Source organism: Doryrhamphus excisus, linkage group LG14, assembly GCF_037039965.1.
Source record: "Doryrhamphus excisus strain RoL-2023G ecotype Guam linkage group LG14, RoL_Dexc_Guam_v1.1, whole genome shotgun sequence".
In the NCBI taxonomy this organism is placed as follows: domain Eukaryota; kingdom Metazoa; phylum Chordata; class Actinopteri; order Syngnathiformes; family Syngnathidae; genus Doryrhamphus; species Doryrhamphus excisus.
This window is the reverse complement of record NC_136370.1, coordinates 7,594,543-7,620,058: the sequence shown is the minus strand read 5'-3', so window position 1 is coordinate 7,620,058 and position 25,516 is coordinate 7,594,543. Positions and strand designations below refer to the sequence as shown.

The following is a 25,516-nucleotide window of genomic DNA, read 5'->3' as shown; positions in this document are numbered from 1 at the left end:
AATGGAAATTGGCCGATATGGATTGGTGGCCGATCGATGAGATATCCCTACTAAAGACCAAATGGTGTAGCAATGTATGAAGTTAATGTATTTCTTTAATGCCTGTGTCTGTTCCCAACTGCCCCCCACACATAAATCAAAGATTTACACCGCCGTTTTTGCCACTTAATACGTTACATATGCTGATCTCCCCTCGGTTAGAATTTATGTGTGTCATATAGGTTTTAAACTTGCTGTGGCTCACTGACCAGCTGTTAAAGGCCACAAGCCCCGCGGCCCTTTTCACCGCAGCCCTAATGGGCAACTCTAATGGTTGTTTCCCTTGTTTTTTGTGGTAATCAGGGAGCGTCCGATTCTGCAATAAAGTCCAAGCTATCCTTTTTTTCTGCACAGATTCTTCTCCCGCTCCTTTTGTGTCCCCTGTGATGTAGGTACAAGCTTCTGCTATAATGATATCGTAATTGCTGTTTCCTGACTTAGTGAACTGACTGGCTTTAATGTGGACCTCATAAATGTTGCTGAGGATCCAGCCACACGACACCACATATGGATCATGGCAGTAACATGTAAAATGCCAACTAATTTCTCTCTTAATCTTATTTTCTTTTATCAAGATCAAAATGTAATGTCAAGGTAAATTTCATTAAGATCTGATCCAGATAGTAACTACCAAATGGGAAATCCTATTCAACTTGCTCTTGCTTCCATTTGTATCAAACCTTATCTGATTTACACAAGGTCAACGTGTAATTTCAAACCAAATTTAATCCAGATCTGTTCCAGATGTGCAATTACAGATGTAAATTGTGTAAGTTGAAAGTCTTATATCATTGTCAAATCTAATCGAATTTGTAATGAGTAGACAGTTTCAAAATGTAATGTTGAACCAACTTTAATCCAGATCTGATCCATATTGTATATATGATAGCATTTAAACGTAACATGGAAAATGCAATTTAGCATATTCAGATGGGTTTCTTTGTCTCCAAACACAAAATTAGCATTCAGAAAGTGATGTCAAGCCATATTTAATTAAAATTTGGTCCAGATTGTGTATTTGGCAGCAATGTAACATTGAAAAACAAAAATACAAAAATATAATCACATTTTCATTGCGTATGTGGTATGAGAATGTAACGTAGAACCAAGTTTATCTAGAAAGATATATGTGTCAAATTTGATACATAGATTGTGTATTCAGCAACAGTGTGTTTTTAAAGTGGGAAGTCCAATTTCATTAAGAAGCACATACAGTATTTAATGTTAATAAAGCCCATGTATGTCAATTCTAATTTGATTTGCACAAAATCATCTGTGTATATACAATTCTGGAATGTAATCTTGAAACACATTTTGTCTGGACTTGATATGGATTGAGTAAGAATGCAAAACTAACTCTGGAAAAGTAGTTTTTGTCAAATCGAATTAAATTTGCAATGTGCAAATCACTAAACTTAAGCTACTGTATTTGCACAAAATTTGTATTCAGAATGTAATTGTCAAACCACATTTGATTATAATTTGATCCAGATTGTGTATTTGTCAGCATTGTTCAATAAATGTAACAATTCACAACAAAAATACAACATTAATCAAAATCATAACCATTTGCACAAAATGTGCTGTTGAAAGTAACGTGGCACCAAATTTAATCTGGAACAGATCCAGAATGTGTATTCGGTAACATTTTTACCATGAAAAATCACGTTTCATTTAGAAGCATATATAGTAACTCATATTATTTAAGAGGTATATCAAATCTAATCTTATCAGATGTGTGTATGCATGGTCAGAATATGATGTTGGATCAAATTTTGTCTGGACTTGATGTAGATTGAGTAGCAATGTGAATATAATTTCAGTTGAGTGTTGAGACACTTTTATCTCCACTTTTGTATTGCTGTTCGATTTGTGCACCATATGTCCTGTATACAAGTTTGGAATATAATGTCAAATCAAGTTTGATTTAGATCTGATCCAGACTGCACTTCTGCACGGAACGTCAAATCCTATCAGATCTGTGTTGAATGAGATCCTAACGATGATCCTAATAGCAAAGAAACGTTCATTCTTTACTTTAAATCAGTTGAACCAGTTCAACCCAGGCGTGTCCTTGAGGTGGTGTGAATTTTCAACATAAACGCTGACATGAGTGTTGACGTGCTCCTACACACACATTCCCACGTGAACACACATTTGCGAGACATGCTAAACTACATTGACTTTGAATTTCATTCCTCGTTCCTGCTAGGCCTCCCTGCGCGTCTGAAATGACGGGAGAGAGATAGCACGGCGTCGTTTGAACAATAATTTCCACAATCCTGCTGAAGTCATGCTGACGTTCCAGTTTGCTCTCTGAAAACTCTCTTCTTCCTCTCGGTAATCCTCCCAGGGAAAGCAGAGAGAGAGAGACTGGTGTGGAATGCTGACAGGGACATCACTTCCCTTCCTTGCATGCCTTGTTTACAGTCTTCAGCCCAATGCTGCTATACGTGCCACTCTCTGAGGAGTCATAAAAAACAAATAGGGCCTTTTAGAGAAATTGCCTGTGCACTGGCGATTAATAACACTTGCGCCAACTCACCTAAGAAAGCCTCTAGAGGCAAAATAAAAAAAGTGGTATTGGGAAAATTAAGAGTGCCAGATCCCTAAATTGGAATGATTCAGTGCTTGGATGGATAATTGAGAGTCAGGGCTTTAGTCTTCCTGTCTTGCTGTCACACAGAAGGCTTAGTTAAGCATTCTTTGTAGTCTGTTTACACTTACAATGATGAGTGGCCGTCCCGTTTGAACCGAGGCCAACTTCAGTGAAAGCAAAAGAAATGCTCGGTTTTAATATGAGTTATTAAACTTGTTTAACATGTGCAGTGATCCAACAAATCACCTAATGTGAATTGTTACACACACAACACCTACTACTATGTGACCTCATGATGATTAAAATGATTAGGTAGCACCTGCATGGTTGCATGGACATCATAAATCATTCTAATGATCATGATTATTTACCCGTGAAAATTAAAATCGCCTCTGTATATTAATGTTTGGTACAAAAAAGCCACTGTTGAATAATTAAGTGGAATCTATTAGACACACATTAACACGGAAGACTCTGCTGATTAAGTGCAGCACTTTGCATTTTTTCACTGCTCTGCTGACTGGTTGTTATGGTAACAACCCCCTCCCTCCACCCACACACACAGGCACCCACACACTGCAGCGGCAACCCAGAGCGTCTTTAAAAGTTGCCTAGCAACCGCCAGCAACGCCAAGCTGTACTTTACGCTAATTGGCAACGTTTGCTGTGCGGTGTTTCGGTTCCGCTTCTGTGGATTATGTTGAGGAATACAACAAAGCCAAACATTCAAGCTTTTACCGTCAAGGCCGCCATGAGGAACTCTGTGGTGAGTCAAGTGACGTTGACTAACTAGCTAACGTTAGCATTAGCACCATGTTGCGCGTGAGCATTGGCCTTGACGAACGAGTTTACCTGGTGAAGTCGACGAAAGTTGTGATGTTAGCAACGAGTTTATTGACCGAAAATCACATGTGTTATTATTAGGGAGTGTAAAAACTTTAATTTAGTGTCACTTAAGGTTTTGTCCACACATTGATATTGTTAAAAAGTTGATATGAACACAGGTACTATTACCTCTTGTGGGTTACCAGGTACAAAGCATCAGGTGTTATGATTACCCCAAAGAGGGAAGACCACGTTAGCCAATCAGAAGCCTGGAGAGAGCCATATCTAAGAAAAACACACACACAAAATAAACCATGAAGTTAGAAGAAAAAACAGCAATTTTAGTATATTACATCTTAAGGGACAAAACAATGTACATGTAAATAATGAATAATTATTTTTTTCATTTTATTTATGGATACTTTTCAAATAGAACAGTTCTATACATAGTCCTTTCATCAAATAAACTCAATAGCCTTATCATGTTTATCTTATTTACACGACAGCATGACATTTCTGTCTCTATGTGGTCATGTTTACGATTTATCATTTGATTAATCTCATGAATGAATAAATGACGGGTTGGAATTTCTAGCAAGTTTCTAAGTTAAGTTTGTGAAATGTAAGTGGAGTAACGACAGCAACACAGTTGGCTACTCTGCGTGCTGCATGTGTTTGTATTTCATATTTGTCGCCAGTTAACCACAGCTCCCCCAGTCTCGGCAGCATTCATGCAGCCGTTAACACCACTACCATGCTTAACCCTTGGCAAGGCACCATTATCTTGCTACTCACTCATGGCTGAGTGTTGGGTCATTTCAGTAGATAGGGAAGTCGTCCCTCACTACTTTTCAGCTTGAACATCGCTCCCTCTCTCTAACATGGTTTCAAGAATGAATTAAAGAACAAGGCATACGTAATATTCTACACTGGTCACTTCAAAAAAGGTCTCCTCCCATTCCATGTGGAAGTGGTACATTTTCTTCTTACTTTTTTCTTCTTCCTGACTCAGTTTCAAACCCTTTCTTACCACCTATTATACCTAGTGTTATTATATTATACCAGTGTTAAAAAAAACAACTTGGGTAGAGCCACTGATTGTGGTGGGAAACGGCTATCCCTGTATACACACTCTTATAATGTTACTAAGACAACCACTTTTCTTCTATTAGTTACAAAATAAACACAGTCACGACACTGATAAATTAAAGGCGTCAGTAACAGTTTGACTATTCCAGCTGCATAGTGGCCCACATTCACAAAACAGTTCAGTGTGAAATGCCGTTGACAGATTAAAATGCATTTCTTTTGCTGTTAGGGAATCATGAACTCCAACCACTTGTGCCTGACGGTGGCGTCTTTAGGAATTGTAAACAAATGTAGCTTTCCCCTACACCAGATGAAACACTTCCTGTGAACCATTGCTAACAACATAAACACATAAGCGGAGCCCAGGGGAAGGGCAGAGTGTGTATCAGGCCTACAACGCACACCCATATAAGGAAGCCCGCCCCTGTGTCACATCACACACCTTCATCTTTACAGCGCCCTCTGAAACCGAGCGTTTTGAGTCATCCCAAACTTCTTTCAGGGCTCACTTCCAAATGTGCAAACCTTATTATCTGAAAGTTTGTCATGGTTTAGCACGAGAATTCAATATTCTATCTACATTTATAGGTTAGAAAAGTGGAAAAAGCATAATAGGTCCTTTTTAAGAGTTGCGCATTGTAGTGTAAACAAAGATAGCAGTGTTCATTATTTCACAGATGTACCTATATCAGTCAAATGACAAACATCATAGTGAGGGTGGATGATAGACTGACGTTGCTCTTCACGCGATCGACCCACATTATGTCTGAGATACTTGACGTATGTATTAGTATGTCTTCTTAGTGCTTACAATGTCTACTTGATTAGGAAATATGAATGTAGGTGAGAATATTGTGTTATTTCATGTATACATGGTATTAGAAATTGGGGAAAATAAAGAATCATGTATCATGCTGAGAGCTGTTTTTCATAATTGCCTTTTGAATGTGTTAAAAATGTTCCATTTTGGTCTAATGGGATTGTGCAGGTGTATCAAGCCTTTTTGGGGGCTTTGAATGGGTAAACTGTTCACAACACTCCAGTTCCAAATGGAATTCATCTTCTTGTTAAAGTTTCAGTCCTTCTCACATGAATGCCCCCATCAATACTTATGAGTGTCACTTTATCTTAGCTGTTACTCACTAGCTGTATTTCACTTGTCTTTCACCTTTTTGGTGAAAGTCATTGGCACTTCAGTTTACTCAAGGATGAAAGTGTGAAGCAGAACTTGCAGCTACAAGCCATGTGCTTGTGAGTTTTGAATGAACTGGACAATAAGACAGATCTCATAGGCAATTATGCTTGCATATAATCTTCCCTGGGCAACATTGAAAAATACATTGCGGGATTGTTTGCTGTTTGGCAGCAACTACACCAGAGAGGCACTTCTGTGCCTTTTGTTGATGTTGACACTAGGAATTGAGCTAACAGCCCGAGCTGTCAACTCGGTGTCTAGCATGACTCCTAAGGCATTGTGGAATGAGGTTTACCAAAGTCCTCTTTTGCAGAGCTGCATCAGCTGGCACCCCGTTACACTCACTCCCGCTAAACCTCCCTCCAACCACGGTCCACCGAATGAGAGTCCACCTCACTCCCTGATGTCTTAAGAGTCCAGTTGCAAATCAAATTGACAGCTCAGGTGTTTCGCTCGATGCTTGCCGCTCTCGACTGTCATTCGGTGGTGAACTGTGGTTCGAGCCCCGGACATCCACAAGGGGTGGACCAGATGGGTTACAGTATAATTGGTGACGATTTACAGAAATCCCTCCTTTCTAATGGCTAATTGGTTATAGACCCGACTGTTATAAGTGAATTTCCGTGATGAAGCATCCCTGGTTTATAAATAGAATATTTTTGTAGTTCAAGCATTGAAAACCTGTGTTTGACCTACTCAATACGATTTTAAACATTATTAAAGCCCTCTAGACATGAAATAACATCCCTGTAGTCACGTTTACACTCGTATTACTCAATATAGTAGCCAAAATAAGAATTCTGCTTGTGTGAGTTGTTGTGTGCTAGGGGAGCTGAGTTGGGTGGCGGACAGGAAGTGACATTGAGGGTTCAGAGTTGAGTTTTAGCTCGATCAATAGCTTTTGTTAAGGATTACTGTGCCTGTTGTGAGATAATTCAAACCTGCAACAAAAGCCTGTTGTTTCGGTGATCAAGACTGGTGCTTGTGTGTCTGGCCCAGCATTGCAGTAACATTCCTAACACTAAGTAACCAGTGTAGAATGCTAAATATCATCGCAGCATCTTTGAAAGCGTCTTCTGAAAGACTTACATTTTAGTTAATTTTTCTATTTCATCGCTTGGAAATACTTAGTTTAGGCAAAAAAAAAAAACCACTGGTTTGACTAATAACTAAACCATAGAACAGCATGATTTATTTTTTGAAAAACTGCGATAATGAGATAATGTAATCATTTCATAAATGGTTCATACTGACAAGCATGAAAATATCTCAGATTCCTATCACAGGTTTACCTGGGCCTTTGTTGCTGTCAGAATTTGCAGAGCAGAATCATTTGTTCCCCATTGGACAATAAGAAAATTAAGACAGCCCCACCCACTACCTGATTCAAATGTTGCTGAACAGGAACAGGAAGTCACAGATGAAGGAAATGACTCCAAAATGTTGCAATATTATAATATACAGTGAAGAAAATAAGTATTTGAACACCCTGCTATTTTGCTATTTCTCCCACTTAGAAATCATGGAGGGGTCTGAAATTTTCATCGTAGGTGCATGTCCACTGTGAGAGAGATAAACTAAAAAGAAAAATCCAGAAATCACAATGCATGATTTTTTAACAATTTATTTGTGTGATACAGCTGCTAATAAGTATTTGAACACCTGAGAAAATGAATGTTAATATTTGGTACAGTAGCCTTTGTTTGCTATTACAGAGGTCAAACGTTTCCTGTAGTTTTTCACCAGGTTTGCACACACTGCAGGAGGGATCTTGGCCCACTCCTCCACACAGATCTTCTCTAGATCAGTCAGGTTTCTGGGCTGTCGCTGAGAAACACGGAGTTTGAGCTCCCTCCAAAGATTTTCGATTGGGTTCAGGTCTGGAGACTGGCTGGGCCATGCTAGAACCTTGATATGCTTCTTACGGAGCCACTCCTTGGTTTTCCTGGCTGTGTGCTTCGGGTCGTTGTCGTGTTGGAAGACCCAGCCACGACCCATCTTCAATGCTCTGACAGAGGGAAGGAGGTTGTTCCCCAAAATCTCACAATACACGGCCCCAGTCATCCTCTCTTTAATGCAGTGCACTCGTCCTGTCCCATGTGCAGAAAAACACCCCCAAAGCATGATGCTACCACCCCCATGCTTCACAGTAGGGATGGTGTTCTTCGGATTGTACTCTTCATTCTTCTACCTCCAAACACGCTTATTGGAATTATGACCAAAAAGTTCTATTTTGGTCTCATCTGACCATAAAACTTTCTCCCATGACTCCTCTGTATCATCCAAATGGTCATATGCAAACTTAAGACGGGCCTTGACATGTGCTGGTTTAAGCAGGGGAACCTTTCGTGCCATGCATGATTTCACATCATGACGTCTTAGTGTATTACCTACAGTAACCTTGGAAACGGTGGTCCCAGCTCTTTTCAGGTCATTGACCAAGTCCTGTCGTGTAGTTCTGGGCTGATTCCTCACCTTTCTTAGAATCATTGAGACCCCACGAGGTGATATCTTGCATGGGGCTCCACTCCGATTGAGATTGACCGTCATGTTTAGCTTCTTCCATTTTCTAATGATAGCTCCAACAGTGGACCTTTTTTCACCAAGCTGCTTGGTAATTGCTCCGTAGCCCTTTCCAGCCTTGTGGAGGTGTACAATTTTGTCTCTGGTGTCTTTGGACAGCTCTTTGGTCTTCGCCATGTTACAAGTTAAAGTCTTACTGATTGTATGGGGTGGACAGGTGTCTTTATGCAGCTAACGACCTCAAACAGGTGCATCTGATTCAGGATGATACATGGAGTGCAGGTGGACTTCTAATGGGCAGACTAACAGGTCTTTCAGGGTCAGAATTCTAGATGATACACAGGTGTTCAAATACTTATTTGCAGCTGTATCACACAAATAAATTGTTAAAAAATCATGCATTGTGATTTCTGGATTTTTCTTTTTAGTTTATCTCTCTCACAGTGGACATGCACCTACGATGAAAATTTCAGACCCCTCCATGATTTCTAAGTGGGAGAAATAGCAAAATAGCAGGGTGTTCAAATACTTATTTTCTTCACTGTATACAAGTTTTACATGCTCAGTGTTCATATAAGAAATAAAATATTTGGATTAATTTAATACAAAATGCTTTAAAATAAGCATTTAACATGTTTATTATGATTGTTTCCTGGCAATGTTACAGCTACAGATACAAAACTGCCTTGAGAAGCACATGTGATTTGCCTGAGCTATCAGTGACATCTGTCTCCTGTTTTTTTTTTGAAGGTCATAAACAAATCTCTTATCAAGAGCCGTCACCAGGAGGCCCTTTAATATTCACCAATCTCCAGGGAGGATCTGCAAACGTTTGCAAACATGAGTGATGCTCTCGCACAGCCACACCACGGACCGAATCCTCAGCAACTAAAACATTACAGTTTTTCCGAGGCTCGCTCGTGCTCGTGTCTGCACCGATCCTCTCGTGTTGTTTTCCCTCCCTCGCCGGTCTCTGACATATCGCTGTAGAGAGAGGGCAGCTTTGCGGAGAGCTGTGATTTGTGGGTTACGACAGGGCCATTTCAAGCCTTGAAAGGCTACGGGGACTTGAAGCATAGGCTTATTATACTTTAAAGTATTTGTGGCCATAGAAATTGAATCACCAACACTGGTCCCTGAAAGTCTTGGCTGTTTTTTTTTTTTTCCAGTGATGCATCCCCCATGTGTTCAGTGAAAAAAATAAAACAGATGCAGTTTATTTTCTAAGGGGGGAGGTCATCACCTTGTGTTTCAGACAGTGGGGGAAACTAAGCTGTTATTCACTGTGCTACTGGCTTCTTCTGGTAAGGTTACAGAAAAAGCAATCGGATGGTAGGACGTGACTGAAAATACGTGCATAGTGTTGTGTGATATGAAGGGACATAAAGCCACGCCCTGGAAGACCTTGTAATTCTACCATTGCTAGGAGAGGACATTACAGACATGCAGCAGGTACATATTGAAACAGTCGTCCCTTGTTTATCGCGGGTATTTGGTTCCAGACCCCACCACAATAAGTCAATTTTCCTGAAGTCGGATTTAATATGAGTAAATAAAATATTTTCAAAGCCTGTTTATGACATAAATACAGTGGTTACAATTATCAGAGCCCTCTAGTCACTTTTACACTGCTATTAGTCTTTGTTTACACCACATTACTTGACTGTAATGCGTAGGCAACGGTATCACTGCAGGAACATAAGACACGGCCAAGACTTAACAAGTTAACCTATAATTTATTCACTTCATTCTGAAAGTAAATAAGTAAGGGTTAAAAATGAATTGGGAAGAAGGACAAAGGAACGGGAAACTTACTGAAATATCCCTTGAAATGGCTTATTTTTTGTTATGTCTACTTTATTGCGTAATACAGGTGTAACTGTTCTATGGTGTAACTACAAAAATATTCCATTTAGAAATAAGGAGTTCATGGAAATTCACTATCACAGTCAAGTCTGGAACCATTTGGTAATGGTTTATTTCATTTGAACATGCATCAGATTACAATTGAGTGCATCACATAATCAGTTCACAGTTCCACATGTCCAAAAAGAGTAGGAAGAAGCAAAGCTTATTCAATCCTACCCCTCCATCTGGTACTTTTACAATCAGTAACTGTTACATTTGTTCACTTCCTGCTTTCCATAATACAGTTTAATTTTTTTTTTAAATAATGCACCTCGTACCAAAGTGCGAGGTGATATGACCATCCAATGCCATAATGGGTACCATAGTAAGTGTCAATATAGTGATATATATAGCACATCATGACTGGTTCAAGACTCTTCATCCTTGTATTTAGCAAACATCAACTGCTTGTATTGTTTCTTGAATTGGCTCATCGTTGTGCATTGTTTGAGGTCCTTACTCAATCCATTCCATAGTTTGATTCCACATACTGAAATGCTATGGCTTTTTAATGTAGTCCTAGCATATAAGTGTTTCAAATGTCTGAGATCATATTTCTCCTCTCTTGTAGAGAAGTATTGGATGACATTTTTAGGTAATTGGTTATTTTTAGCCTTATGGATTATTTTAGCTGTTTGAAGATGAACTATATCAGCAAGTTTAAGTATTTCTGATTTTAGAAATAAGGAGTTAGTATGTTCTCTGTAGGCGGCATTATGAATTATCCTTACTGACCTTTTCTGCAGTACATTTAACTGTGATAAATGAGGGATTACTCTATGAGGCTGTAGTTAATGGCAGTCTGGTCTGGTCTTGGACTGGACCCTTGTTTTAAACCTTTGCCAATTCAATTCTGAATTATCTTGTGTTTTCATGAAAATTGCTTTTGCTGAGCTTCTTGCAGAACTTTGTTGGGTTACGAGATGATATAGCATAAGACCATTGATACAATCGTCATGCAACTACGTATTACCATTGTAATAATGACACATCACAATTGCCCCCGGTACCTGGGTAGTTCGAGCCTGAAAGGTTTAAGCAATCACATATTTTATTATATTTTGCTCTTCTTACTTCAGTGATGGTATCACAGAGAATACACTGCTATCTGCAATACCTTTCAACCTGAACAGTACCTACCTTATCACAGTGTCCTGAATTGCTGGTTGAAAAAAAAATGAAGATTTTATTTGGACATGCCCCTGTACAAACGTACTATATCATTTGTTCTATATTGGCAATAATTCTACTTTGACTTAATCCTTTGTTCATGCTCTCTGGGACTTCTCGGCATTGTCTCCTTAATAGATAAAGTCTCCTGAACAAATTAAACAAGCGGCGGTTTGCAATTGATCCTCACTTAGGTTGTAAATGAGTCTCGAATATCAGTGCAACATGATTAAATGTGATCTCAATTTTGATAGAAATGTAAACCAAGTTAATAGACTTAAATCTATAATGAGTTTTGTAAATGCTGCAGGTTTTCAAACTTTGTCTAATGCACTTGATTTTGATATATGAAAATACAAAATAATCCTTCTATTTTCTATGCCGTATCCTCACTACGGTCACGGTTATGCTGGAGCATATCTCTGCTATCTTTGGGCGAGAGGCGGGGTACACCGTGGACTAGTCGCCAGCCAATCGCAGGGCTGATACAGACAACCATTCACACTCATATTCAAACCTATGGACAATTTGGAGTTGCCACTTAACTTAGCATGTTTTTGGAATGTGAGAGGAAACCGGAGTACCCGGAGAAAACTCACTCACGCACGCACAGCGAGCACATGCAAACTCCACACAGAGATGCTAAGTGGAGAATTGGAATGGAATGGCCTTTATTGTCATTATACAAGATGTACAACGAGATTGGAGAGCTTCTCCTTTCAGTGCAGTAGTCAAGTAAAAAAAAAGTATGTAAAAGTAGAGAAAAAAAAGACAATTTAACAAGATATATACAAGATATCCAAAATATATACATAGTATTGCACAGGAGCATATGCAGGAGCAGACATATTGCAGATATATTAATTTTAGTGCAATGATAAATGGGTCATAGTGCAAATAATGACTGGTGTATACAGAATTGAACCCAGGTCTTCCCAATCTCACGACTGTGTGGCCCTTGTGCACAGTAAAACCAGCAGTAATACAGAACACAGAATCTGCAAAAAAATGACCTGCTTGTGTTGTGAAGTTGATATTCAAAATTCTGTGTTGGAACGGGCCACTGCTGTTTGTGTGTTGAGGTCGACAATAAAGTTTAAAAAGAGCGACAGATTTTGTGTGTGCCTGTCAGGATGCTACGTTACTTCTAGAAACATCACTTGCACAATATAACTTTCACGCACCTGTTGCAAGAGATTGAGCGTGCATTAATTTTGCACCCAAATGAGGCACCGATTGCTACTTTTTTTCAGTGTGGTTACTACCGTTTTAGCACCGTTGCGATACAAGTTTCTATACGCAGCCCTACTTATTTACTGATGTAAAATTCACGGTAATCTCTGTTGTTTGCCTTTCCATCTCATCTCAACATTACGGATAATTTTTTCCCATCAGGCTGATCTAGTACTGCACTACACCCTCCAGTCCAATATGTGGTGGAAACTTGGAACCCTTACAATCCAACCCGTCCACCAAGTTTGTTACCAGTGTCTGTCAAAGGAAACTAAAGCTTCTCTGTACTTTGGACGACTGTGTCAATGTTTATGTGACCTTTTTGGAAAAACAATCCTGGAAGTTGAGTCAAATGTGTGCAGAAATGCATTGTACCATGACCTCTTATGTAGTGCTTGGCTGATTGTGTCCTATTACGTTTACTTCCCTCACAGCGTGGTGGACAATTACACTGGCCTCTGTGTTTGTTCCATTCTCCTTGAAGCCCCCTTAGTCCGCATTCTAATTAAATGTCTTTTATCGGAGAATGTTTATTGCCCCCCTCACAGAGCCTTTTATTTTCTACTCTGGAGTTAATTAGCTCCGTGTCATGCACTAACCAACGCAGAGGACACGTTGACCTGTGCGGCGTTCAAGGAGCTAGTCCGTCTTGGATCGGAACACGTGGGAGTGGTCTTGTACTGTGTTTGCTTTCACATATGCGTCTCTGTAAGGTATTTTGATGATGACAGTGACCTTGGAATCAATTTGTGTAGGATGGTGGCGGCTAATGGGGTTTTCTAACGCTTAAGCGGGATTGGTGTAGAGAGCCAAGTAATTATGCTGAGCAGGCCATTTATCTTAGTTTTTTTAGACTTATGTTTAATGATAAGAAATCCATGCAGCAAAGGCTGGATTTACACTACAGTGCACAATTCGGATTTACGTTCAAGTGACTAATTTCCGAAGTCACAATATAGGCCAAATGACACGGAAAACAAATTCAGTACAGTAGTACACTGACCACCGTTATGAAAAGTTATTTAATTATCAATGTACCTCAAACGTACAATTACGCAAAATCCAGCCTAAAAGTTCAGGTCAGAACTTGGAAGCGAAAACATTTTTGCATCATGTTACTTAAAAACTGCAAGGCACTTTCACATTTGTTCCACAATTTAGTCACAGTTAATATGCTGACCCACTCAACAGTGTTTGTATTATGATGAATTAACTTGATAAAGTCAGTTTTCTTCAAACATCAGGTAACTTTCTTCCATACTATTAATATGTAGTGCAGATTCTCTGCATGCAACTTCCAAAGAACTTGGCAGGCATGTTGGTAATGCCTTGAGGCACATCGACAAGGATTCTGTCTTAATATATTAGGGGGGCACTGAAGAGATATTCATATCTGATGAAACTTTTAAAAAGTGTAAGAACATTCTTTATAATTGGTTTCTTGGACAAGAGGGCCTGGGTTGAAACTAGTTCACCAGAACAGAACAGAAAGGGACCTTCAACAAACTAAATTAAGATTCAGGAGTAGCTAAGGAGTCAAGTTCAGTCCCTGATTGACAAGTGTGGAGTAAGACTTTGGTTAACGATAATTGTTGTACAATTCGGTCAACAGACATTGGTTTAATTCCATTTACAGAGGCTAAGACTAGGTTCTTTTGAGTATTTTATTCTGTTGTGTGTACACTATTCTTTAAACTTGAATATGATGATGTCGAAATCAGATGACGAAATCAGAATCAGATTTCTGATTCTGATACATTGATGACGAAATGTACTCGTTTCATATTCTTATCTGGCAAAAATCCACTATTCGTAACGGATACTTGTATCCGGCTCATCCCAAGCGTTCACTGAAAGTCTGAGATAGGAGAAAGGATTACCCCCGCAAATATCAGATATTCTAAAACCATAGACTTTCATGACCCCTGTGATTTGAAATACTATTGAGAACCTGTAATATACTGAAGGAATTTAAAAACGCAATTTTTGTTGTGGCTGTTCGATTTGTAGTTTGTGTGTTTTGAGTGAAAAGTTTCCATGTCAGTATGCCAAAGTATGTATGTGTACACGTACTGTACATGTGCACGGTATGGTTGTATACCATGATCATGGATTCTTCGGCAGACCGTTTGTGCACAAACTTGCGATCATGTATGTTCCTGGATCTCTGCAGCAGTTCGGAACCAATCACTCCGGTATATGGTTCGGATAAAGTGATCCTGTGCAGGTGTCGTTACATGTGGTTGGCCTGGTCGCGGTCAAGCACGTGTCACCCCAGTGTAGTGAAAAAGTCTCCGGAGGTGGTTCCTGGTACTGGCAGCGAGTCTGATCTGATCTTAGTGCCTGTTCGCCTGGTCTCGGGAAACTGCACTTAGTGGTGGCATCATGAAACATTGAATATATGAATGATGCCATTTCTGTTGGCCTTTTTATAGGCCATCCTAATGGTATACATTGCTGTACAGTAATGCTCAATAGTCACTCCCTTTTGAGACATACCATCAAACTCTAGTGATTTTAAGGAGTGGTCCATGTAGGGAGATTGTCAACAATTCTTTTCTATGGGTCAATGAGATATTGCACTCAAAACAAACAAACTACAAACACCACCGCCCCCACCCCCAGGGGGGCCCGCCTCACTAGTTGAGAAAAAAATGAAGGTCTGTAAAGAACAAATACACGGTCGGAAATAATCCACATCAGAATCTGGCATCCCTTTAGCTTCAATTACCTCCACCCTCCGGAAACACTGATACAAACTGTACTAAGTGTTGGATCAACACATCATGCCATGGCAGGAGGAAACAAGCAAACTGCCCGCGATTCATTCGCTTTTTACTTCACTCTCCCTGCAACCTCTCTCATTTCTCAATTTCTCTATATAACCTTTTGGCCTTGATCTGCGGAGCATGCCTGCTTTTAAGACAAAGCTTTGCCCGTCCTTCTGAAGGCACCTCATCTTCCTTTTTTTTCCGAGTCCAGTCAAGTGCTTCAGCATCGTGCCAGACGCTGAACTTTCCATCTCCCGCACTGACATGCGTTTTTCTTTCTTCTTAAGCTGAACTGTCTGTCTGGCTGTCTAAGCGAGGCTGTGACACAGATGCTGACGTGGGTGTTAAGGCAAGAAAATATGTCAAAGCTGGATTTTTCCATTTCCATTTTAGTCAATGATGTTCTGATATTAGGAGATTTATTGAGGGAGTGTGAGGGGTCATTGTCGCTTTGGACGTCAAATCCAAGCAAGGGGGAGTTATGCACACATTTTTATGAGCAAATTTGGATTAACTGGGGGAATATGATTCAGAAAGAGTAGAATGATACAAACACAAGTTTTCAGGGGGTCCTGGGTCTTTGGCTTGGAAAAATATAAAATGATTATGTAATGACCCAATGTTTGTGAATGCACCTCCCATTCTTGGCTTGCTACGCCGCTGACTTTGTCAAGCCTGAGTGGAAGAGAAGGGACATAATGTGTTGTCCAACACACAACGGCAAATAACCGCTGGAGAAGAGTACGGCACAAAGAGACAGCATCTCAGCACTGCAGCTGAAAAAAAAAAATAGTCCCTTAAAATAAAATATAATATTTTAAATGAGAAGTTTAAAATACTTGAAAATTCCCACAATTTGGGTGACTCATCATTGAGGGGTGATGGTGGGTCCCGCATCCATACCAGTTGAGAACCACTGTCTTAAAGGTCTCCAGTTACGCAAAATATTTTTTTCAATTAAAATCTCACAGCCCCTGTGACATCTTGAGGAAAAATGTCTTCCTCACAGACATTGATGTTTGTGTCCTCCTGTCCCACTCCTTAATTTTACATAGTTGTATATGATACATTGCACCTATTATGTTGGATAATTGCAACATACAGTGAATATGTAATATGTGGATAAAATACACAATAGTACTCCAAGGAGGACTAAAAAAAAATGGCTTCCATCCATCTTCGATGCCACTTATCCTCACTAGAGTCCCTGCTACGCTGGCCGTATACACCCTGGACTGGTCGCCAGTCAACTGCAGGGCAATCAACCATTCACACTCACCTTCATATCTATGTTCAACTTAGAGTTGTCAATTATCCTAACATGCATGTTCTTGGAATGTGGGAGGAAGTGCATGGAGAAATGCTAATATTCGAACCCAGATCATTCAGATCTGAGTGTGTGGCCAACATGCGGCACGCTTTGCGTTGTTCGATTAACTGGTAATGTCAGTTTCTTTTCCAGCCCCGCATCTGCATCCTCTGCTTATTGTTTTCTGGCTGCACAATAACTGTAACCTCTTAAAATCACCCGGAGTTCTTAAAAATAACCTTTTTAAAAAACTTGTGTCCTTCTGGCCCTACTCCTTGATGTTACGTTGTTGTATGTGATATATGATAGTTGAATGCAAAGCTACAAGTGCAAAGTTACAGTGTATAAAGTGCACAATAGTGACCATAGACACAGGCGTGGACAAATGCAGCTCATTAGCATTAAAACTAACGACACACACAAAAAAAAACTCTCCAGCATCAAGGCTGGAATTTGGAAAACACACTTCCAATAATACACTATTATAGTACATAATTACAATAGTTGGCCTTTACATATATGAGGCCTGGTTTCATGATTGAAGGTAAAAAAAAAAAAATAGACTGTTCACTGTGAGTGATCCGCCCATTTTTCTACTGTACTAGCTCCAGATCGACAAGCGCTCGTTATACACGTCCTTGATATAGTATGCGTATCATTAGAGGTGTGGGAAAGAGGGGGTGGCAAACAAAGCCTCATACAAATAGTCTAGACACCTGTTTCACTGTCGGAACATTGGCAATCTGCAATATGTGCCGACGAGGCAGGCTTGATTGAATAGATGAATGACTGGAGGGATTGATGACACCCAAGTAAACCTGCAGTGACCTTCACATGCATACCACTCTCTGGATTAATCAACTCAAAAGCATGCAGTTCTTGGCACAAAGTGCCCCAGGCATGTCTTTGCTTAAGCTGCTTTTTATTTGTTTGTGCAGCTCTGTGTGTCTCTCTCCCCGTCTCCTCGATTGTCTCTATCCTCAAAGCACCAGCAAAGCTAACATTATTTTTTGTTTATCTCTCGGGGTAATCTGAAGGTTGGACCATCATTTAGAGCATTATCCCTGCAGGTGGTCCCAACAACAAAGCTGTGTATAATAAGATGTATATCACAGGTTTTGCATACGTAAGTATTTGTTGTCATGTTTGAAAAGCACAATTACAGAGCAGGTGTGTGTGTTAGTTTGGCTTGTAAATGCAATAATTGAACAATATTACCAGGTCCTGGGTTAAATTAGTCAAGGATTGGCAGAAACATTGATTTCCACGCAATGTTTTTTTCAACAGTGTCAGATTTACAAAAACAAACAAACCTGCTCATCATTTTTTTAAAATATTTTTTTCCACTTACAAAGAGTCTTTAATGCTTTTTCCGCTTTTCTGACCTATAAATGTTGTGAAAATGTCATATTCTTGTGTTAAACGATGCCAAAGTTTCACATAATGAGGTTTGCGCATTTGGAAGTGAGTCCTGAGAGAAGTTTAGGATGGCTCAAAACGCTTGGTTTCAGAGGGCGTTGTAAAACTGGAGGTGTGTGATGTCACACATGGGCGGGCTTCCATATATGGTCACGTTCTGTAGACCAGATACTATCTCTGCCCTCCCCCAAGCTGTGTTGTTGTTAGCAATCGCTCACAGGAAGTGTGCCTTTAAACATAACGGAATTTCAGGTTTAAAAGAGGTTTTTCTTCATTTTTCTCGTAGACCTAACATAATTTGACAACCTAGTCACTATAAGCCTTCCTCGCCTCATCCTCAGACCTGAATCAGGTCTCAATGACACTGGAATCATGATCAGATAAATCAAATAAATGAAACGGTATTCCAGACTGCACTGTCATTGCCAGCCGAATGTCGTCAAAATTCACTGCTTAATGAGGCATCCATAATTGTCCCGGACAATTCACCCATGATAATTGTAAAAAAACACTCACTGTAAATCAAACTTCATAGACTTCAAACCATAGACCATATGGTCTAAGTAGCGTGCTTTAGACCTGCATAGACCATTACATAAGAGATCTGCTATAGGTAAGCATCACCCACTATACTACACGCAGTGTATATCCAGTTTTTAATTGGATTTTTAATCAAAGTTTGCATTTGGACCTCAACTCAACAAAGACTCGTCAGGCATGGATTATTGTCACACGCTGCAGGAACATTCATATTCTACAAGGCATTTGGGTCACAACTTCAACGCAGTTATGATGATGTTTATTGACAAGACGCTACTTATTTGGAGAATGAAATTCGTTATCGCACCTAAAGGTTTATTTTTTTTTTTTCCCTCTCCGCAATAGAAGTGCCAAGTGCAGCAGGTCAGAGATTTAGTTTTTCTTGTCTGTCTCATTAATTTCACAGCCGAGCGTAGTGTTTTAATACCCTGAAGTGTCGTCACTGATTAGGACTGTAAAGACAATGCACTGGATCACTGCTCGCTCTAACAGCCGGGACTAGAGATTGTGCTGCTTTATCTATCACTGAGCCTACATGCATGCATGCACCTCCATGCGTAAAGTGTATATTGTTGTGTAAAAAGAAATGTGAAGAATTTCAATGAAAATTTATCACCACTTTATTTTGATGACCACTTTTTGTTCGCATAGCTGCATTCAGCGATGTTCCTCGGTAGAAAAACTGGGTTTTGACTTGCCATAGTTTACTCATGCTTAATTCCCTTTGTCCAATGTCAATAATGCTGTCATTGCTGCTTTAGCACAATAAAATTTACATTGTTGTTTCCATAGACCAGCCATGTTGTTTGGATGAGAGACAGTTCCAAATGAGGAAAAGACAGGAAGCAGAACTGGTGGTCGCAGAGATGCGGTTGAGAGATGCTGAGGTTCTCATTGGGAGTGACTAGGATGGATAGGATCAGGAACAAGTACATCAGAGGGACATTACATGTTAGAGGCCTTGGAGATAAAGTCAGAGAGGCCAGACTGAGATGGTTGGGACATGTCCAGAGGAGAGATAGCGAAGGATGCTGCGTTTAGAGGTGCCATGTAGGAGGCGTAGAGGAAGCCCAAAGAGGAGGTTTATGGATGTAGTGAAGGAGACTATGAGGGTAGTTGGTGTGAGACAGACAGATGCAGAAGATGGATGGAGGAGATTGAGTTGCTGTTGCGACCCCTAAAGGGAAAAACAAGTAGTTTCCATTGCTCAAATTCAGCGAGGCCATTTTATGGTGCCTTTCTCTCAGGATCCTGTGGGAATTTGCTTTATTTTTAATATTCTGTGATTAAACAAACTTTTTAATTGACGCATCTTTATTCAGAAATAGAAGATTTTAACTGAGAGAGCAAATATTCTGAAATAATTTTAAATAATACATCTAAATGTCAAAGAGTTTCAGCAAAACAATAAATGTACACAAAAACGTACAAATGTATGCTTTACACATGTAGTGTATGGTGTACTATTGAAATAGTTGAATAGTTTTTGGTGTTTCTTACAATTTCTGACAACGGAACCTGTAGAAACTCAAACCGCATTGATTTGTTCCATAGACATTTTTGTTCGCTTGAGTATTTTGGGTTTGAGAGTGCCTTTTTCCATTCTACATAGGTTTTGCCTCCTGGTCTCCGTACACACGCTCCTCCATTTGCTGTCCAAGTAGTAAGAACTAATATAGTATTCCCCTCTTCCACTGGTGTGTGAGCTGATTCACTGCATGCCATCATCTCTTCGGTGGTTAGAGCGATATGAATCAGCCAATGGGGCTCTGGAAGCACACGACTGCCCTGCTGCCTCACTGATAAGTGGGCCACACAGAGAAGATGGAAAATACTCAAGGCATCCTCACTCCTTCTCCCGCTCATTCGTCCTACATTGCTCACAACCAAAAAAATAAAAAATAATATATATATATATATATATATATATATATATATATATATATATAAAACACTTATGTGCTTTTGAAATAGATGAGGTTAAACTGCACAGACAAAAACGCAAGGGCTATTCTACAAGCGGTCCCCTTGTCAACGCCTTCAATAGCAGGTAGCTCTTTCATCCTCATGTCTTTGTAGTGACACAGTGCACAATTGTGTCTTTGCCTTGCAGTGTCGTCACTTTAAACAGCCCATAAAAAAAAACGCTTGTGCTTGTGTGTGCGATATTGTTGATCCAAGACTCTCTGACACAGTGACAACTGTAAAGCACCCCCCTCTGTTGTGTCCAGCCTTGTAATTGCTGCATATAGATAGCTCTTTTTTTTTGCCCTCGTCCATACGACCTTATATCTCACAACATGGCTAATTTCTGCAGATAAGGCAAATTTGTAGATTCATTAGTTCCATGCGGTTCTGTGGTGAGAGATTGATGTGATCAGATCAGCCTCCCACCAGCCAGGCTTGTAAGGTAATAAGTCGGTAAACCTAGCTTGTTGGATGGTTCTATGGATAAGACATCCGAATGATTGACAATCCACGAACATTAAGGGCCAGCTACATATTTTGTTGGAAAACACTCTAGTTTGATAAAGTGCATGTGAATATTCTCATTCATTCAGCCAGAGTCGGCCCAAAGCATTAGCAAACTAAGCACCTGCTTAGGCCCCTGTGACCGCTAGGGGGCCGCCAAGAGCATTCATTCATTCATTTATTTTCTACCGCTTTTCCTCACGAGCTTCTCCCAGCTGTCTTCGGGCGAGAGGCGGGGTACACCCTGGACTGGTCGCCAGCCAATCACAGGGCACATATAGACAAACAACCATTCACACTCACATTCATACCTATGGACAATTTGGAGTCACCAATTAACCTAGCATGTTTTTGGAATGTGGGAAGAAACCCGGAAGTACCCGGAGAAAACCCACGCATGCACAGGGAGAACATGCAAACTCCACACAGAGATGGCCGAGGGTGCAATTGAACCCTGGTCAATTCCTAGCTGTTTTTCCGTGTGTGAGGGACCCAAAATCAAATTTTGCTTCGGGCACCATGGAGGCTTGTGCCAGCCCTGCATCCAGGTCAATATATTCTCAGGGGATTGACTCAATTGTAACGGAACTTCACAGGTTGTCTTAGAAGACGTGTAACTTCCCATCCGAGCAGGCTTTATGAGTCCATGCTTTAAATACTATGTGGAACACACACCAGTCAGACTAGATATGACAGCTTTCCAAAAAACGTTAGTTGGGTTAGGTTATTTGTAGGTTTTCAAGACCACGTAAACTGAGACCAAGTGAAGACCAAGTTATTTTTAATGTATAGAAAACGTGGTCGTCGTCACTGGTCTTTAAAAATTCCCCTATGTAACCTTAAAACCAACTACAATATTGTTATAGTAAGCTATTCCCCTAACATTTTCATCCATCCATCCATTTACTATATCGCTTATCCTCACTAGGATCGCAGGTATGCTGAAGCCTATCACAGCTGTCTTTGGGCGAGAGGTGGGGTACACCCTGGACGGTCGCCAGCCAATCCCAGCCCCTAACATTTATTCATTCAATTACTCCCCAAAACGTATAATTTCTGCAAGTCATAAAGCATTGTTCTTCATACAATATCCTACATGAAAGAACGGATGTTCATTCAGCATTTATTTTTGCATAAAAACATTCATTCATTCATTTTCTACCAATTATCCTCACAAGGGCCGCAAATATGTCATTGTGATTGCGATAGAGTACGCCACTTGGATATGAACACGGAGGATATTAATCAAGAGATGGTTAAATGACTTTAAGTGGTAAAACAAAAAAATAAAACAATTTAGACAATCTAGCCTTCAGTCTGAGCCTGAGGTTCGTACGTAATAAGAAGACCCCAAAAACACCATCCATCCATCCATCCATTTTCGATGCCGCTAATCTTCACAAGGATCACAGGTACGCTGGAGCCTATCCCAGCTGTCTTCGTGCGAGAGGCGGGCTACACCCTGGACTGGTCGCCAGCCAATCACAGGGCACATATAGACAAACAACCATTCACACTCACATTCATACCTATGGACAATTTGGAGTCGCCACTTAACTTAGCATGTTTTTGGAATGTGGGCGGACAAACAGAGACAAACAGAGATGCCCGAGGGTGGAATCGAACTCCGGTCTCCCAGCTGTGTGGCCTGCGCACTAACCACTTGTCCAAAACTACACAGTACTACCTCTCGGTCCGATGAAAATCGAAACGTACGAAATTCGAGGCAATTTTTCCCCTAGGAAATAATGCAAATCCAATTTACCTGTTCCAGACATACAAAAAGCTTGACATAAAATACAGAACGATGATATTTACATGCAAAAGACAATGCAAAATAATTTCAAATGACGAATGGATGGAACTTATTGTTGATGTCAACTTCCCGCACATCCTGGCAAGATCAAATTCAGTAGTGTGTCTCACCTTCTTGATAAAAATGCTGACACTCACAACTTTCTTTGGTCCCATTGTGGTTATTTAGCAGGAGCATGGACAGTGAGTCAGCAACATGTAGTGTGCTGCAGGTAATTTTCTGAATAAATAAATTAATGAGTTTAAATAAATAATGCTAAAGGTATGTATGTTTGCTAAAAGTTATTAGAAAAAGTGTAAGTAATTATTAAGTTATGAATAAGTAATGCATAAGTAATTCATTTATGTTTAGTTTATGTTTAGTTTATGCAAATTTATATTAAAAATGTTATGCTAAAATGTACTTCCAATTTCCAAAGAGAAGTTTAATTAAGTTTATAGTTTATTTAGATACACTTGAATATTCATTAGTAATTTGACAAAATGTGATTGAATAAGTTTGAAGCACTTGATTGTGTTGTAGACGTTCAATGTGTTGACATGCACTTTTTTTTGTTAGTTTTCACCACACATACATATGGAGGATGGCGATTAAATGCTACAGTTGAACTCCAGAGTCTACATTTGTGGTTTAGCATCTCTGTTGAAAACACTACACGTAGGGTAAGCAAACTGACTTGTCACACGCGGTATTGTACAAAAACCAAGGCAATGTTTGAAAACTGAGGCAGTTTTGGCAAACATATGAAATCATTGGAAAACTGGGCCACACAACAACTGATGTTTCACTGAATAACAAAACAAAACTAAACTAATCCTTCCTTTTAAATCAGGGGTCTCAGACTCAATTTACCTGGGGGCCACTGGAGCTAGGGTCTGGGCGAGACTGGGCCGCATCAGGTTTTCCAAAAAAAAAAAAACGCATTTATTAAAAACAGAAAAATGAATAAACTTTGCTTTGGTTTCGATTTTCGACAAGAAAAGCTCTGATAAAACATTTAACTTTTCTCAAATATCTTAATTTTTATTTTTCTGCACAAAATAAGATGAAAAATAAATAAAAAATCAAGAATAAAGAAAATCAATCAATCAGTAATAAATAAATATAACAATAATAATAAAACTGCAAATAATAAAAACTTAAGAAACCACTTATAGTTGGTGGGTAGACAAATTATTTTTTCAGATTAAAATGAACAAAGCATTATTAGAGCCCTGTAGACATGACAAAACACGACTATAGTCACATTTATACTCTTTTTATTTACAACATATTGCGCAACTGCAGGGTCTTGAGACACATGCTAACTCACAAACTAGAGAGCTAGCGACCTAAACGGTAGGCTTCAACTTATTTCCTTTAAATTTAAATAGCCAAAAACGTACCACTTCCACACGGATAGGGAGGATCACTATTAACAGTTATTTAACCTTTAACATGAACATTAATGAAACTTAATTATTTTTTCTGGGTACATGATACCATACAGCATCCATATCAAACTTGCGTGGGCCGCACTAACATTAAACTTTCATATCAAGGCTTGGGGCCTCAAACTAGTGTCCTGTGGGCCACATTTGGCCTGCGGGCAGCGTGTTTGAGACCCCTGTTTTAAATCTTTGGTAAAGCAGACTAAAGTCCCACTGAATCTCTTGAAAATTTACTAAAATCTCTGAAGAATTTTATAGGAAATTGCCCAAAAAGTGACTATTTTCCTGTAGCATAGGTTCTCACATGATTTAGTTAATCACCCAAACTGAGCCCTTACTAGCCAATTGACTTAAAACACAACTTACTGTATATCGCAGTACCTAGTAGTTCAGTTATTATGCAAAATCCTACTAAAATCTGGTAACTATATCTATGTACTTTTCATCTATGAAGGAAATTGTGCACCAGTATTCTAAGACATGCAAAAGTGCCCAAAAACACTCACAATATTTTCTATAAATTTGAGAGTGAGGGCATTTACTTATACAATTCTAGTGACCCAAAGAATTCTCATGAGAACGGGCTTGAGAGTTAATTTGTTGCCGTGTGCGAGACATTTTGGAAGCTGACCTTATCAGAAAAGCCCGGGCATGTCTATTCCATCTTCCATGACTCACACAGCCCCGCTCCTTCCCCTCGAGGAGAGGCAGCGCCAGATTTCAATACCCTCTCATCCGAGAAGCAAAAAAAAAACCTAGATGAGCTTGCGAGCATCGGTGCACATGTTTGCTTCCACCTTTTCCGGTGACGTGGCAGCGTGGTTGCTCTGCATCAAAGTACATGAGGGATGAGAATGAAGAGGGAGATTAACGTCGTCTCATTTGTGAGGGCCCCGCACTATGGATGGCGACACAGCGCTGACATCCATCAGAGGCATTCTGAGGTGTTTTGGGGTTGATGCTGAAAGAGAGATGGCGAGATGAGTGAGCGAGCGTGAGTTTGAGGCCCTGGCACAGTGATGGATCACCAACGTCGGTGCGACAGCAGCCCCCGCCACACTGAACTCACCCTCAAGAATTGATGAGCCACAACCTCTTGTCTCTCCTGTCTCTCGCTTCCTCTCCTATCACCTCATCGTCCCCCATACTTCATCTCCATTTTTCATTTTCCTTGCATC

General features: G+C 39.9%; 1 protein-coding gene across 2 annotated transcripts in view; it reads left to right on the top strand.

The window, feature by feature from the left end:
- The first annotated feature begins 3,206 nt into the window (after window positions 1–3,206).
- The window catches only part of pacrg (PARK2 co-regulated), a 195,237-nt gene continuing 172,927 nt past the window's right edge, over window positions 3,207–25,516 (top strand). For both annotated transcript variants that reach the window (XR_013629774.1, XM_058090713.2), the window contains exon 1: window positions 3,207–3,404. Coding sequence is in view for 1 of the 2 variants with exons in the window: in XM_058090713.2 (XP_057946696.2) it covers window positions 3,336–3,404 (69 nt within the window). In the remaining variant the exon portion in view is untranslated. The remainder of the gene's footprint in view (window positions 3,405–25,516) is intronic.